The 18,307-nt window shown below is 34.4% G+C and overlaps 1 protein-coding gene across 1 annotated transcript in view; it reads left to right on the forward strand.

Moving 5' to 3' along the window:
- The first annotated feature begins 3,350 nt into the window (after positions 1-3,350).
- The window catches only part of Copb1 (COPI coat complex subunit beta 1), a 36,416-nt gene continuing 21,459 nt past the window's right edge, over positions 3,351-18,307 (forward strand). The window contains exons 1-7 of the mRNA XM_027942327.2: positions 3,351-3,477; positions 4,181-4,330; positions 9,621-9,850; positions 10,231-10,400; positions 12,454-12,568; positions 14,899-14,991; positions 17,690-17,827. Of these exons, the coding sequence (XP_027798128.1) occupies positions 4,240-4,330; positions 9,621-9,850; positions 10,231-10,400; positions 12,454-12,568; positions 14,899-14,991; positions 17,690-17,827 (837 nt within the window). The 5' untranslated portion in view covers positions 3,351-3,477; positions 4,181-4,239. The remainder of the gene's footprint in view (positions 3,478-4,180; positions 4,331-9,620; positions 9,851-10,230; positions 10,401-12,453; positions 12,569-14,898; positions 14,992-17,689; positions 17,828-18,307) is intronic.

Raw genomic sequence — 18,307 nt, forward strand, 5'->3', positions numbered from 1 at the left:
AAATAAAATGAAGATATTGTGTCCACCTAAAACTAAAATAAATATTTTGAAAAAAAGAATAAATGAGAGGGGGCTGGTGATGTGGCTCAAGCGGTAGTGCCCTCGCCTGGCATGCGTGTGGCCCGTGTTCGATCCTCAGCACCACATACAAACAAAGATATTGTGTCCACCGAAAACTAAAAAATAAATATTAAAAAAAAATCTCTCTCTCTCTCTCTTTAAAAAAAAAAAAAAAGAAAAAGAATAAATGAGAGAATTTATAATACCTTCTAAATGGAAAATGTTAGTTTTTTTTTTTTTTTTTTTTTTTTTTTTTAGGTTTCCCAAAACTTAAAAAGTATCAGTTTAAATCTCTTTGTGACTTCTTTTGGTAAAGTAATGGTAAAAGAAACTGGCAACTCTGTTGAAGGAAAGATCTCTAAGCATTGGAACCTGTAAGGAGTGAGGGACTCCTGCTCTGGAAGTAGCCTGAAAGTTCTGTCTGCCTTATTTAAGTTTGGTAACAGGCCACAAGTACCATGTGGCTATCTGAACTACAATGGAGTTGCATCAAGTACATGTAACTTTCATATATAAATATAGTGAACAGAGGGATGCTAACCACCTACCTCCACACTCAATGCATGTATAGTCTGGGGAGGGAACATAAGTGGGCAGTTTGATAAGCTTGCTTAGAAAAGTCTTTCTTCTACCCCCTGTGCCTTTCATTGGGTGAGTTGTCTGCTGAGTGATTCTGTTTAAATATAAAGATACTGTGTATGCTTTTTTTTTTTGGACCTACCCCTTAAATGCAAACAACTAATAGTTGACTGGAACTCAGCAAAAAAAATAAAAAACAGTGGTCTTTATTTTACTTTGGGGACAATATCAGTTTTTTCAATAAGTGATTTTTTTAGTCTAGTACGCTGACTTTAGAACTTAAAATTCTCCACACCCCAATAAAACTTACCCCACTATATCACAAAGTTAATCATTATATCCTTTTGCTTTGTCTGGTCTATTGTATTCAGTTATTCCATTTAGTATGTGTTATATAATGACAAGCCATAAGATTCCTAATGTCTTATAAGTCCTGTCACTTTGATATAAAGATAACAGTTTACCTAGAATTTATTAAGCATCTATATGTATAGCTCTTAAGAACTGGCATGGTTAAAGGCCACAAATCATAGATTACAGGATTCGGGTTCTAATCCTACTTTTTAGTATTTGACAATTACATGATTCAGGGCAAATCTCATCATTAGGTCTTTATTTCCTAGACTTTTAAGTATTTGATTCTTAATACATAGCAAGGTCTTCACACTCAAATTAGTTATAATTTTAAAGCATTCAGAATTATATAATTACATAATACAGTAAAAGATCCAAAGTTGCATTTTATACCAGTAGGGAAGAATTGGTGAGGCCATAAATTGTCTTTACAGCTCTTCAGAAGTTCTTCATTTAAAAATACATAACTAGATACTACTAGTGACACTCAGAGGCAAACTAAAATGCCTTCTTTTCATGTTTTAATAGTTTCCTTAACTCAGGGTCATAATAAACCCTGAAGTTTTAACACAACGTCTGGGATAACTCAAGTGGATATAACCATTAGACTTAGGACCATACCATGTGGTCCTAAAGTATAATCTTTATACCTGTTTGGCCTCATTTCTTGCTAACACATTTCACTTTTTGATAAGGCTTGGAAATAAGATAACTGCATTTGTAAAGATTCCATGAAAAGTACATACAAAAGAAACAAACTGTTGAAGGCATATCTTGGATTGATTTGGGGGAATTATGCTGAGTAAGCCAATCTTGAAAGACTACATTGTTTAATTCCATTTACACAACATCATTGACAATAAAACAAATTAGTGGTTTCCAGGGCTAATGATGAAGGTGCTATGACTTGAAAAGGATGGCATTAGGGATCCTTGCAATGGAACAATTCTGTATCTTTTTAAAGATGTAAATGGACACAATACCTTTATTTCATTTATTCTTGTGTGGTGCTGAGAATCAAACCCAGTACCTCACACATGCTAGGCAAGCTCTTTTCCATTGAACTACAACCCTACCCCCAGTTCTGTATCTTGACTGTGCTGTTGATTATACAAATCAGCTGTCTAGAGCTAGACATTGGTGAAATCTGAGTAAGGATGGGTGAATTGTATTTTAGTTTCATGGATTTTATAGTGTACTTTAAATACACAAGTTATTACCATTGGGAGAAACTAGATGAACAGTATATGGGACCTCTATGTTCATGTCACTTCAATTATCTTGATAAAAGCTTTTTAAAAATGAGTGCAGAGGGGGCTGGGGTTATGGCGCAGTGGTAAAGCACTTGCCTAGCACTGGTTTCAATTCTCAGCACCACATAAAAATAAATAAAAACAATGATTCGTCCACCGCTAAAAAAATTATATACATATATAAATATGTGAGTGCACCCGAGGAGGGCCTTCTTCAAGTGCTAAGCATGTGACTTTTAAAATAAATTTTGGGAGTTCGAATTTTGTTCGATGGTTTCAAAATAAAATCTCAAAATAGCTGGATTCTATGTAGATGAAATTCTATTTGTGTTATAGCTCCCTAAGTGAAGTGGCCCTATTAATAGCCACAGATTCTGTCAGACCTTTTTGTTTGTTTGTTTTCCTGGTGGGGAGCAGCAAGTGAGTTCTGGGACCTCAAATGGGCAAAACCTAAGGTGCTAACTGTAGCTATAACAAGTTTTTGGAGATAGATAAAATCCTTAAGAGGGACTGTCTCCCTTTATTCATGTTTTAAAAGTTTAATTTACTGGGTACTCATAAAGGATAACAAAGGAAATCATTACTAAATAGCCGAAATTACACCAATGCAACTTTAGATATTCAAGCAGCTCCAGTTAAATTGCAAAGAGGGAGATTCAGACTACTGGAGATGTTAACAGAAATGGGTCTTGATGTAATCCAGTGGCTTTATTTAAAGAACTGAAATTACTTTCCCAATGGTAAGTAGTTACTTCCTCAATTTATCAGTGGGAAAGCAAGAAAAGGGACTCCAGGTTCCAGTCCTGGGTTCCTGCACCGGATACAACTGGGCAGAATTGTTTGCCTTCTGTTCAAGCCCTTCCTCCCTTTGACGGTTTGCGTCCCTGGAAAAAGAATAATTTCCACGTAACCATTAAATGACTACAGAACTTAGGTCAGCGGTTGGCTTACAGGAAAATTTTCACAAATACGTATTTCCACTCTTCTTTGCGGCCTATACCAACCATGGATGGGAGAGAAGGAAAAAACCGGACGTGCTTGCAACGCGCAACGGCAGGACCGAGAAGACATGTCCTCTCCGAGTCGCCGTAGAGCTAGGTGGCTGTGGCTACGGACGTCTCCCCACCCCTTTCCACGTCAGCCAAGGACTCTGGAGCTTTTACTGCTGCCTCTGGTTGGAGCCGGGGTATACGGTCCCGCGGTTCACTCAACCGCTGCCCCTCGGAGCCAGGTAGTGGGCCAAAAGCCCCGAGCCTCGGAGGCGTGATGGGCTGCGCAGAGTCGGAAGAACTGGTTCTCTAGCGGGGAGACGCGGAGCGGGAGCAACTAGGCCGCTGGCGTCGGGGCCTGGCAAAGGGGAACGGTGGGGGTGGGCCTGAAAGCTCAGGGCCGGACGCCCCGTCCAGGCCTGCGTGCTGGCCAGGGGTCTTCTCTCTCGCTGGACCCCCGGCCTCGCGCTGTGAAGTCCGGGCCTGCTTGGCTGGAGGAAGGGAAGGGAAGGGAAGGGGCCAGTGGGTGGGGCGAGGTGGGGGTGCGGCGCTGGGTACCGACTTTGAGGTACCTACTGCCGACCGCGGCCAAGCGCTCCAAGGTTTTGACAGAGTATTTGTGCATGGGACCTCTTACTCGAGCAGTTTTGTGAGAAATCACTGTTCTGTTAAAGGTGGGGGACTGTCACTGTTTTACAAAACATTCCCAACCCTGGGCCCGGGAAGAGGTATGGGGGAGTGAGAGATTTTAGACCTTAAACTGGGGTTGACAAGTGTGTTTTTTATTAGAATTTACTTTTATGGGAACGCAATATATATAGATTGACCCTCCCTTTATAAGACTTTAAAACTTATAGGCCGAACTGAATGAACTTTATATTAAAGAACGATTACTCATTTGTGGGATTAAATTTTTTAATGATATCGCTATATTTGTTTTTCTAGATTTTCTGGCATCTGCATTCCTTAAATCTTGTATTGGGGGTTGATTATAACCAGAAACCATGACGGCTGCTGAGAACGTGTGCTATACTTTAATTAACGTGCCAATGGATTCAGAACCACCATCTGAAATTAGCTTAAAAAATGACCTAGGTAAACTTCATAAAGTTTAAGTTAAACTTGAATTTTAGCGGATAAAAACAAATTTGCACATTAACGGAGTACCTGTTAACATTGTGTAATGTTTAAATAAGGTTAAATGTATCTCAGATATTAAGCATTTCTTTAGGGTGAAAGAAAACATTTCAAATTCTTTCATCTAGCTTTTTAAAAAATCCAGGACTGGGGGTTGTGGATGTGGCACAGGGAGGCAGGGGGGCCACTCCCCAGCACTGCAGTCAATCAATAAAATATATAGTATTTTATGGACTACAGTTGTCACCCTGCTGTGCAATATAACATGTCTGAACTTCTTACCACTGTAAGGTATTACCCACTGATCCACTTTTCCCAGCCTCTGGGAACCAACTTTCTACTCTCAACTTTGTAAACACTGATAATATTTTGAGAATGAAATGAAAAAGAAAAGCTCATTTACATTTCATTTTCCTTTATAATTAGAAATGCTTAATTTTTATCTAAATACCTTTTCTATAATGTCTTCAATAGTTCTTGTGAAATTGAAAACTTGCTACCTTTAGACTTCCAGTATTGGTTTATGGAAATAGAATAACATCTCAGTTTAGCTTATGAAAGCTAAAGAAATGTAGTCATCTTTAAAATATATATATATATATATATATATATATATATATATATATATACACACACATATACATTCATACACACACACACACACATACACATATACATATATAATAGTTCAATTGTTAGATATTCTTCAAAATCAAGTAATTGCTTGTGCATTTTAATGTATTATACTTAAAGATAGCTGACAATTCTCCTTAGGTAGCAGGTTGAGAATGTGTGGTGGAATGTCACTTTGTTCAGTTAACTTCATATACTTACTTAGCTTATAAAATCAAAAGAACTTTGTTCTTTGGGTTTCTCTCCCAACCAGTGAAGTCAACAGTGGCATAAACATGTATTTTCCCTGAAAGTTTAAGCTTTTCATTTTGAAAGCATTTTTTAAAAAATATTTATTCTTAAGTTTTAGGTGGACACAGTATCTTTATTTTACATTTATATGTTGCTGAGGATCGAACCCAGTGCCTCATGCATGCTAGGCGAACACTCTACCACTGAGCCACAAACCCAGCCCTTGAAAACATTTTTGCAAGAAGAAAATAAGAACTGTATTTCTGAATTTAAAAATTGTATACTGTAACTACTTTAAAAGTGCATACTTATGTAAGTGATTCTGTCAAGGAAAAAAAAATTTCGTGCTGGGGATAAAATTCAGGGCCTTACACATGTTAGACAAGCACTCTACCACTGAGTAGCCACACACACACCCTTTTTTTTTTAAGTGATACACTTCCAAAGTAATGCTTCTTATTTAATTGAACTAAGAAAAAATATAAGTTGAACTGATAGTTTTAAATACAGTTGAGTGAAAATTATTCTTACATTGTAAATATCTTTTAGAAGCCATTTATAATGAGACGGTGTTTTGCTTGCCTGTTCCCACCTCTTAATTAGCATAAATGGAATACCTCCTAATCTTACATTACTTAATATTAGATGCCTGTTGAAATCTAGTTTTACTTTTTATTTTTTGTTAGTACTGTGATCCAACCCTCTTGCATGCCATACAGATACTGAGCTATATACCTCTGCCTGAAAAGATTTATTTTTAGAGAAGGGAAAAGAAACCCTCTTTTATGGCATTTAATTGAAATTATTAGAACAAAAGCCATGTATATTTCACCCTTCACCCCTTTTCCCCCATATTCACATAAGATAATTGAATGGAATACAAATTAATAAGTATACTCTTATTACTATTTTTTTCATAATAAATGATTTTTATTATTAGATCCCTAAAATGCTTATAACTATAGTTGGAAGGTACAGAACTAACTAACTCTGTCATAATTGGAACATTACCCTTGTCTTAATTACAGTTGCCTTAACTGCCCTCTAACAATGAATAAATAGTGTCCAATTCTTTGTATATTTTTGCCTTTAAGAAAAGTTAAGAGAAAAAATAACTAGTTTCTAATTTTGAGTAACAACTTTTTTGTTTGGCTAAATACTGTGTTACTTCCACAATTTACTTTTTTTTTTTTTTTTAACTTTTAATTACTGAATCTGAACTCTGAGGACTATATATTCCCCAGATTAGGAAGCATTTAGTCTATTATTGTGAATTGAATTGATAGGTGAAATTTTGCATATGTTTTATACTGTTTATAGAGAGGAAAAGTTCTAAAAATTATGAAGATATGGAATGAAACATATCCTTGTTTTTTTTTTTTTTTTTTTTTTTTTTTAAGAGAGGAGAGAGAGAGAGAATTTTAAAATTTATTTTTTAGTTTTCGGCGGACACAACATCTTTGTTTGTATGTGGTGCAGAGGATCGAACCCAGGCCGCACACATGCCAGGCGAGTGCGCTACCGCTTGAGCCACATCCCCAGCCCATATCCTTGTTTTATCTTTTTTTAATATTTATTTTTTAGTTGTAGTTGAACACAATATGTTTATTTTTATATGGTGCTGAGGATCGAACCCAGGGCCTTGCACGTGCTAGGCGAGTGGTCTACCGCTGAGTCACAATCCCAGCCCTCCTTGTTTCATCTTAACTTGGATTATTGAAATAAATGAAAATTGGAGTGGAGTTTCTTAAAATGTAAATGGCACAGATTTTTTTTACAAGTTTACTGTTAAACTTATTTTAAAATTTTTTTGAAGTATTGTTACAAGTTGAATTTAGCCTACTAAATTATATTTAGAAATTTTCTAATTTGTGAAGAATAAAAACACTGGAGCATAATAAGCCATGAAGATTATAACAAGGGGCTGGGGTTGTAGCTCAGTAGTAGAGGGCTTGCTTAGCACATGTAAGGCACTAGGTTTGATCCTTGGCACCACATAAAAATAAATGAATAAAATAGATGTGTCTATCTACAACTAAAAAGATATTTTTAAAAAGATATAGCAGTATAGTTTTATGGCTTTTGGATTTTGTATCCTTAATGTTATGAAACAGGATATGGAAAAAAAAATTTTAAATCAGGATGTTTGGAACAAAGAGGAAAAAAACTGCTTACACCCAGTGAATACAGCTTTAGCCACTTGAACTTTGCCTAATTAATCCAAATACCTGACAGTATTCTCTATTCTTAATTTGTGAAAATATCATATGAACTGGCAATAATTTTAAATAGCCTTTAAGAGCTTAGAAAGTCTTTGGTTCACCTAGTTAATTTCTTCTGGAGTTTACTTCCTTCCTGTAACCCATCAAGTGGTCATGTATAGTTTCTGCCCCTTTGGCAATAGGAACTCTTTATTTAATAGCCACTTAGCTCTAGTTGTTAGAAATTTCTCACCAGGCATGGTGGTACATGCCTATAATACAAGCAACTCTGGAGGCTAAGGCAGAAGAACTGCAAATTCAAGGCCGCCCTCAGCAAGTTAGCAAAACTGGGGAGATGGAACTCACAAATAGAGCACCCCTGGGTTCAGTCCCTAGTACAACAAAATAAAGAAAGAAAGGGAATAGATTTCTATCTCATATTTAGGCCCAAATCTGCTTCCCACTAATTTCCACCAATTTCTTCTTTTCTTTTTTTTTTTTTTTTCTTTTTATTCTTTGGTACTGGGGATTGAACCCAGGGGCATTTAACCACTGAACCACATCCCCAGCCCTATTTTTAATTTTTTTTTCCCAGAGAGTAGGACCTCACTGAGTTGCTGAGGCTACTTTTAAACTCTTGCTCCTCCTGCCTTAGCTTCCCAAGCTCCTGGGCTTACAGGCATGTGCCACTGCACCCAGCTCTACTAGTTTCTTCTAATTATTTTCCTCATGATAGCTTTAGGCGTATTGATGTTTCACTGGACAATCTTCATCTTCTCCTCTCCCATATATTTATTTATTTTTTTATGATCTAGACAAGTATAGGACTGGGAATGTAGCTCAGTGGTAGAGTGCTTGCCTACCATGTATAAGGCCCTGGATTCAGTCCCCACCCCAAAAAAAGTACAGTATACTAGTAGCAATGTGTATGTCTTATATTTCTGCCTTTGAATTTTGAATCGAAAAGATATTTAGTACTATAAAATTTTTAGCATGCAATGGTAATGATGTGAAATTATAGATTGTTTTGTATAGAATATTTTATATTCCACAGTTTTTAGCCTAAGTACAGTAAATGTATTTTATCCAAAATGTCATCCTTAATTCTAAACAGTGGCTACTAAATGGGACATTCTAATTCTCTTCTAGTTTTTCAGATGCTATCTTAAGAGTCTAAAATTGTGTCATCTGTAGAAATATGATAGGAGTGGAATTATTTACTCTGTTAGTTCTCAGACTTAATTTTGAATATTCAAGAACTCTCCTCCTAATATTTTTAAACATATTCACTCCACTTCCCATAGTAGTGTCTGTAACTTTGAGAAAATGCACACAAAATGAGCTGCTTTGAATTCTGAAGCACATATCCTAACAATATCTGTTTATATATTGAAAAATAGTTACATGGATGTTTGAAATACACCAAGTAGCCAAGAAGATTCATGAACTCTTACATTAACTCAGTTGATTAGGGACTAGAAATCTAATCACTGGATTAGATATTATCATCATATAATATCTTCATGATATATGTAAAGAATCCACAATTCAAAGATAAATTAATTGTGCAAAAGTACCCAGTTTGGCCGGGTGCAGTGTCATACCCCTATAATCCCAGCGGCTCAGAAGGCTGAGGCAGGAAGATCAGAAGTTCAAACCCAGCCTCAGCAAATGCAAGGTGCTAAGCACTCAGTGAAACCCTGTCTTAAAATAAAATACAAAACAGGGTTGGAATGTGGCTCAGTGGTACTGTACCCCTGAGTTCAATCCCTGATACTCCCCCCACCCAAAAAAAGAAAAAGTACACAGCTTGTTTGTGATACAGCTAAGTAAAGAAACCTTGTCAGTTGGATTTGTGCCTTTATTACTATTGCAGCTAATAAAGTATATTTATTTTGTTAATTTGTTCTTAAAATTAGGAAACCTGGCACAGTGGTGCATGCCTGATATCCCAGTGACTCTGGAGGCTGAGGCAGGAGGATTACAAATTCAAAACCAGCCTCAGCAACTTAGGCCCTAAGCAACTTTGTGAGACCTTGTCTCAAAATTAAAAATAAGGGCTGGGGATCCTCAAATAAACTGGGTTCAATCTCTGGTACCAAAAAAAAAAAAAAAAAAAAAATTACTCAAGGAATTTTCTTTTGAAATAATTGTGCTTTTTTTTTTTTTTTTAAATGACTCAGAAAAAGGAGATGTGAAGTCAAAGACTGAAGCTCTAAAGAAAGTAATCATCATGATTCTTAATGGTGAAAAGCTTCCTGGACTTCTGATGACCATCATTCGTTTTGTGCTGCCTCTTCAGGATCACACCATCAAAAAATTACTTCTGGTATTTTGGGAAATTGTTCCTAAAACAACTCCAGATGGGAGACTTTTGCATGAAATGATTCTCGTATGTGATGCATACAGAAAGGTAAACCAAACCATAAGTATTTCTGAATATTGCTTTGATTTTAAATAATTGTAAAATTAGTGGAATGGGCCTCATTGATTTTTAAAATTAAATCTTTGATGTCAGTTGTAATGTTTGGAATTGAAATTATGAAGTGTTACCAAAAGTTCTATTGTTACTTTTTTAGATGTTTTCTATGCATTTTATGTGTGTATTGTTAATTTAAAGTGTGTATATATGTAAAAATTGCTCTTATCAAAAGTAATCTGATAGAAATTGTCTGATAAGCTAGGACTTTTAAACTAACTTTGACTTTTTCTGTTGAAAAATTTTACATTTAAAATTAATGTTTGTAAAAAAGCTGAAACTCAGCATTTCATTTTCTAAAATTTTTATACCAGGATCTTCAGCATCCTAATGAGTTTATTCGAGGATCTACTCTACGTTTTCTTTGCAAACTGAAGGAAGCAGAATTGCTAGAACCTTTAATGCCAGCTATCCGTGCTTGTTTGGAACATCGACATAGCTATGTTAGAAGGAATGCTGTTTTGGCCATCTATACTATCTATAGGTAAATAAAGATACTACTTTGGCTTAGTTCTGGACAGCCTTTTAGTTTTTCATACTGGAGGTTTTTAAGTGTTTGCTTATAGGTTATATGTAACTTTTGCATTGACCAGCAAAATATATTTTTTTTATTAAGTTCAGCATTGGAAAGTCAAAAAGAAGGTGGCCACACTTGGCCCTAGTTTCTCCCTGACAATAATCTGCTGAAATTGAATGACATTGTCCCCCCCTTTAAAAAGATTATAGTGTAGCCCAGTGGTGGAGCACTTGCCTAATATGAAGGAGGCCCCAAGTTCATTCCCCAGCACAACCAAAAAATTAAAAAAATAAAGTAAAACAAATGTATATACTTTAGGGCTAAGGGATATAGCTCAGTTGGTAGAGTGCTTGTCTCGAATGCACAAGGCCCTGGGTTCAATCCCTAGCACCACCAAAAAAACAAAACAAAAAAATTTACACACTTTCCAATTTAAGGCAGTGCCTCTCATTCTCAATTGTATTACTTCGGTTCACTTTTGACGGAAATATGTATTTGATTATCCCCTAAAGATTTTGAGCTGTAACTTGTTCACCACCATCACCTACCTGTGACTGAGGGTCAAACCTAGAACTTCATGTATGCTAGGCAAGTACTCTACCACTCAGCTACCTCTTCAGCCACCACTATCCCCCTTTTTTTAACTTCATTTTGAGACAGGGTCTCACTAAGTTTCCAAGGCTGGCCTCCAGCTTGCTTCTGAGCCCAGCTTGAGTTTTTAACCTTGTTTTAGAATTCTCTTTTTGTGGCTGTGGGTCTTATCTTTTATCCTTAGAGGCTTTGATGAGTGAACTTTTTTAATGAGAAGGGCTGCAGTTCTTAACTGATTCCTATTGTTAGAAAGCTAAAGATATTGGACTTTTTTTTTTTTTTTTTAAGAAACAATTGAAAGAGGTAGTTGGATAAAGCTGCAATACTTGGTTTTTATAATCAACTGGTGTCACTTTATTTAGAATTAGAATATAATTTTATAAACATCTTTGTACTTTTGATATCTTACTTGATTGAGACATAATTTCACAGTTACCATAATATTGTAGTAGATTTTATCTGTTAAAGAAAGTGGTATTCTGATTAATAATATAATTTAATTCTTAGAATGTGAACATACAAACCATACAAAGTTCAGGATTTAAATTATAGGGCACACAAAAATGATGACATTTATAAGGCAATATTGGAAATTTGAACAATGACTGGCTATATAATGGTATTAAGGAATTCATGATTTTTATGACAGTAGAATAATAATCATCTTTAAATTTTAGAGAAACATACCAATGTATTTACAGAAAAAAATAAATAAGTTGGGATTTGCTTCAGAATAACAGAAGGGAGAGGTAGACAGGGAGATAGGTAAAATAAAACTGGCTGAAAATTAATTGTTGAAACTAGGTGGCATTTTTGTTAATCTAGTGTTTATCATTCTGTGTGACTATAATACTTCTAAAATAGGAGGCAAATTAGTAAATAAGTAAATACAGTATATAGCCAATAAAATTCCAGATAATATTTTTTCACTAGTAATTTTTTTTTAATATTTATTTTTTAGTTGTAGTTGGACACAATACCTTTATTTTATTTATTTATTTTTATGTGGTACTGAGGATCAAACCCAGGGCCTTGCATGTGCCAGGCAAGTGCTCTACTACTGAGCCACAACCCCAGCCCTCTAGTCATTCTTAATGAAGGATTGTTCATTTATTAAGGAAAGATTTTAACTTTATCTTAATATATATTCCTGAAGTATATGAAAGTTAATTATTAGAGACATCAATTAATAAAATATATATTGAATAAATCCATTCTTTCTACATTGAACTAGAAAACAAAATTTGATAACTTCATAGATGAAGGTATGACCTTTTGATTTCTTCCCCCAATTCTAATTGATTTAAACTTTGAGAAAGTTGAAGAAACAGTAGTGCTATAAAGTTTAATTTTAATTTTGGTATGATCCAGAAAGCTGTTAAGTTAGTAGAGTATGTTTTTATTAAATATGTTACTGTTTTTCTTAAAGAAATTTTGAACATCTTATTCCTGATGCTCCTGAGCTGATACATGATTTTCTGGTAAATGAGAAGGATGCAAGTTGCAAAAGGAATGCATTTATGATGCTGATTCATGCAGATCAGGTGAGTATTTTTTTAAAAAATTATTTTATGACTGTATTTAAATGAGAATAAAAGTTATATAAGTCTGATCATGTTTTCATTTAGTAATTTTGTTTCTGTTACTTGAGATTTGAGTATTTTGATTTTTTTAGATTTTTGATTTAATTTATATAATTTTTTTTTTCTTAACCTTTCTCTAAAATACTACTTATGTACTGTATATTTTATTATTTTTTCTTTTTTTGCAATACTAGGGATTGAACCTAGGGATGATCTACCAACTGAGCTGTATCCTCAGCTCTTTTAATTTTTTTGAGACAGGGTCTCACTAAGTTACTAATGGTCTTGTTAAGTTGCACAGGCAGGACTCAAACTTGGAATCCTCCTTCCTCAGCTTTCCAAGTAACTAGGATTACAAGCATGCACCACTGTCCCTGATTTATATTCTTTTTTTTTAGAAAGTAATAATATAGCCACTTTACAGTTTTAGGTTATGGTCATTGAACTCACAACCTTGCACAGTTTAACATGTATTCTATGTTTGAGTTATGCCATCAATCCCCACTTAATAGATTTTTCCAGATTGAAGTTGTTATGGCTGTATTTTATGGCACACTATTCTAGAACTTGGCTGCCTATTTTTCTTTATGTTATTATAATCTAAAAATGTTTAAAGAGAAATAGTCATAGCTAGTATAGGTCCACCCTTGGCCATGTCGGTGGAAGTAGGGTGGTCTACTATTTGATAAGAGTATACCAATTCCATATCCAGCTCTGCTAGTGGTTAAAGTATATGGATCTGCATTTGGTTAGCAGTGATTCTGCATACCTTGGTGGCATATAATTTGGACATTTTGATATCCAGTACTGGTTATCAAAATGTGGGAAATAATACACATGAAGACTGAAAAATATAGTCTGTCCATTTCCTCTGAAATCTGTATACTGTCATTTTCCCCCTAGGTCTTCCTTTATTTTTTCCCAGTTATTTTTATTGTGATGAAATACATTATAAAATTTACCATCTTGACCATTTTTAAGTGTTCAGTTTAATGATATTAAATATATTCATGATGCTGCACAACCATCATCACCATTCCATCTCCTCAACTTTTTTCATGTTGTGAAACTGACCCATTAAATGATAACTTCTATTCCCATTTCTCCCTGCCCCTAATAATCACCATCCTTTTTGTCTCTATAATTTTTACTATTCTAAGTACTTCATATAAATGGAATCATTTAGCATGTGCCTTTTTGTGACTGACTTATTTCACTTAACATAATGCTTTGAAGTTCATCCATGTTGTAGCATGTGTCAGAATATCCTTCCTTTTAAGGCTAAATAATATTCCATTCTAAATATATACACATTTTATTTACTCATCCATCAATGAAAATTTGATGTTTTTATTATGAGTTTATATTCAGAAGTGAAATTGCTAGATTATATGACAATTCTTTTAATTATTTGAGGAACAACCATAATGTTTTTCATGTCCGTTGTACCATTTTACATCCCCACTAGCAGTACAAAATGGTTCCAGTTTCTCCATGTCTTTGCCGACCCTAGTTATTTTCATTTGTTTGGTAGAAGCCATCCTAATAGGTATGTGGTGATATTAGATACTATCATTTTATCTTCCTAAACAAAATTTTGAGAAAGCCACTTATATGAACCATAATATTTTGTTTTCTTATAGAATTGGTTTAACTAATCTGTACTTTTTATATTATAATGTTTACGTACATACATTATAAGGGATGTAATCAATTAAATTCATTGGTATTTTTACTGGAGAGATATTGTCAAGGACCTAGTTCCCCAAATCACATTATATATATATGAGGATCCACATGAAATTTTTATTTTAGGTCTCAGTAATAAGAATAACTATGTTCGTAAGTAGCTAGTTTGTTTTGATTGCATAAATACACTGAATCAGATAATGAGCAGCATTTTTCTTCGTTTAGCTGCTAAAAAATTCAGACCCTAGATTTGTGGCCTACAAAAATGTATTTGACTTTCTGTCTTGTATTTTATGTTAACTTCTTTGTTGTTGTTGATGATGGACACAATACCTTTGTTTTATTTATTTTTATGTGGTGGTAAAGATCAAACCCAGTTCCTCACACATGCTAGCCAGGCACCCTACCACTGAGCCACAACCCCAGTCCTAAGTGTTAACTTCTTACTTGGTTTTTCATTTTATTTTTCAAATTAATTTCTCTATGCTCTGATTTCTTCATCTGTTTTATATTTAAGCATAATATGTGTATTTTAAAAAGTTCCATCAAATAATTTTATCAAATGAGGTAGAGTATAATAAATACATTCTTTATTTCTTTAGGATCGAGCTTTGGATTACCTAAGTACTTGTATTGATCAAGTTCAAACATTTGGAGACATTCTACAATTGGTTATTGTTGAGCTAATTTATAAGGTAAGAATTATAGTTTGTGATGGGTAAATAAACTCAACAGTTTAAGTCAAGACTAAATAGCTTCTTTCTGGACACTATTAATTGCTAGGAGATTATGTTGTAATAATAACTATGTACAGTATACCCATATATATATTTTTTTCTTTTTCTGTTGGCTTATTGTATTTTTCAAGTATGTGCATCCATCCTTTCTATACTTCTGTAAGGGATTCTATAAAAATTTATGGGTTGAGTCAGTAAAGTTGAGAAGAAATTATTGTGTATGATCCAACCACTGAATAGCTTTGAAATAAAATTCAAGATTTTTCTTGAATAAATACCAGATTACTTTGGATATCTAAAAAGACTCCCCCTCCTCTAAAAAAAAAGCCATAAGGGCTTTTTATGCTCCTTGTTTATGAAAGAGAGTAGAGAAACTTTAAATGCAGGCATACCTCTTTTATTGTACTTTGCAGATATTGTGTTTTTTTGTCATTTAAGGTTTTATGGCAACCCTGTATTGAACAAGACTATCAACATTATTTTTCCAACAATATGTATTCTATATCTCTGTCACATTTTGGTAATTCTTGTAATATTTCATACTTTTTCATTATATCTATTGTAGTGATCTGAGATATTTGATATTACTATTATAATTATTTTGGGGTGCACTGAACCACACCCATATAAGACTGAAGACTTAACTGATAAATGTTAGGTGTGTTTTGAGTGCTTCACCAACCAGCCCTTCTGCCACCTCTTTCCCTCTCCTTGGATCTCCCTAACTGAGATAATGATATTGAAATTAGGCCAGTTAATAATCCTATAGTGGCCTCTAAGTTTTCATGTGCAGGAAGGAGAGACATCTCTCACTGTAAATCAAAAGCAAGAAATGATTAAGCTTAGTACTATGGTTTGGATGTAGTTTGAGTGTGTCCCCAAAAGTTCACATATTAGAGAAGACTCATTCTATAAAGGTGGTGGTAACTTTAAGAGAGAGAGCTTAGTAGGAGGTTACTGGGGACATTCAGAAAGAACTAAGGTAATTCTAACAGCACATTGAATTAATTCTCCCACAAGGATTGTTATAAAAAGAGTAAAGCCTGGCCTAATCCAGAGCAAGGTCCTCGTAACTGCAATTCTGTAAAGGTTGAGAGAGGTAAGGAAGCTTCAGAAGAAACTTGAAACTAGCAAAAGTTGCTTTTTAAGGTTTAAGGAAAGAGACTGTTTCCATAATATAGAAGTACAAGGTGAAGCAGCAAGTACTGATAAAGAATTGCAGCAAGTTACACAGAAATTTAGCAGAAAAGCTAATTAAGATACTTGATGAAGGTAGCTTAACTAAACAACTAATTTTCTGTGTAGATGAAATAGCCTGATTTTTGGAAGAAGATATCATTTAGGACTTTCATATTAAAGAGGTGGAGTCAATGCCTGGCTTGAGAAGTCAGACTGACTCTCTTGTTAGAGGCTAATACAGCTGGTGACTTTTTTTAAGTTGAAGCCAGTGCCCATGTACTATTCTGAAAATCCTAGGGCCCTTGAGAATTATACTAAATTATACTGCTCTACCTGTGCTCTAAAAATGAAATAGCAAATACATCTGTTTACAATATGTTTCACTGAATATTTTAAGACTAGTCCTCAGAAAAAAAGATTACTATCAAAATATCGCTTTTTATTGACAGTGCATCAGTCCTCAATACCTTGAATGGGAATGTACAGTGAGATTAATGTTTTCATGCCTTCCAACACAACATCCATTTTGCAGCCTTTGGATCAAGGCATATTTAACTTTTATTATTTCAAGATTTATTCTTTAAGAAAACATTTCATCATACTATAACTGTAGTTACCATAGATAGTGATTCTTCTGATGGATCTAGAGCTGGGGATGTGGCTCAGTGGTTGAGTGCCCCTGAGTTCAATCCTTGGTGCCCCGCCTCAAAAAAAAAAAAAAAAAACTCATGATGCATGGTTGGAGGTCAAAATAAACAACATTAATAGGATTTTGGAAGAAGTTGATCCAACCTTTAAGGATGACTTTAAGGGATTCAAGACTTAGTGGAGGAAGTAATGGCAGATGTGAAGGAAATAAGAAAACTAGAATTAGAAGTAGGGCCTGAAAACGTTGTTGAATTACTAAAGTCTCATGCTAAAACTTTAATGGAAGAAGAGTTGCTTCATATGAATGAGCAAAGAAAGTTTTCTTCAGATAGAATGTACTCCTGGTAAAGTTGCCATGAGTATTGTTGAAATGAGAACAGAAAATATAAATTATGGAAGAATGAATAAAAGAATGAGTAGTTGTAATAGATATTCAAAATAAAATTCTTTCTAGTAGAGGATAGGAAAGGTAGCAGAATATAACAGTTACTAATATGGCATTATGTAAAAATGTGGATGTGTAACCGATGTGATTCTGCAATCTGTATTTGGGGTAAAAATGGGAGTTCATAACCCACTTGAATCTAATGTATGAAATATGATATGTCAAGAGCTTTGTAATGTTTTGAACAACCAATAAATAAATAAAATAAAATTCTTTCTGAAATTACCCATGTTGTGTCATATTATCTCACTCCATGTTAGCCAACATTTCTTTATGTCCTCATAAGAATATTTTATATTTTCGCTGGGCATGGTGGCATATGCTGTAATCTCAGTGACTTGGGAGGCTAAAATAGGTACATCACAAGTATGTTTTCTTTTCCAGGTCTGTCATGCTAATCCATCAGAAAGGGCTCGTTTCATTCGTTGCATTTATAACTTATTACAGTCATCTAGCCCTGCTGTAAAATATGAAGCTGCTGGGACATTAGTAACACTGTCAAGTGCACCAACTGCAATCAAGGTACTGCTTATTTCTTTGGGGCCAGATTAGATGATAGATATGCTGTCTTATTACTCATGACTTAGTAACATTGCAATTCACTGTGTGTTTACATGGCAAAGAAAACAAATACAAATTTATAAAATTATTTGCCTTTTTACAGAATTCAATCTTCTTTTTTCCTGCTGTCATATACATATAAAGGATTATTAATCTTATATACTAAATTATTTTAATGACTCACACTGATATTTAAATTCCTGTTTTGTTTTGTTTTTTTATTGTATTATAAAGTGAAATTTGCTTAACAGCTATACTTCTTGGGATTCTCTGCTTTTTTTCTTAGTTTCCACCCTTAATTTTTGGGATGTTAAAAGTACTAAAAAAGTATTTCTGAGCCTGCCCTGATGGTGCACACTTATGTGCCTAACCACTCAAGAGGCTGATGCAGGAGGATCACAAGTTTGAGGCCAAGCCTAGGCAACTGAACAGACCCTGTCT

Source organism: Marmota flaviventris, chromosome 9 (genome assembly GCF_047511675.1).
Source record: "Marmota flaviventris isolate mMarFla1 chromosome 9, mMarFla1.hap1, whole genome shotgun sequence".
Taxonomy (NCBI): Eukaryota; Metazoa; Chordata; class Mammalia; order Rodentia; family Sciuridae; genus Marmota; species Marmota flaviventris.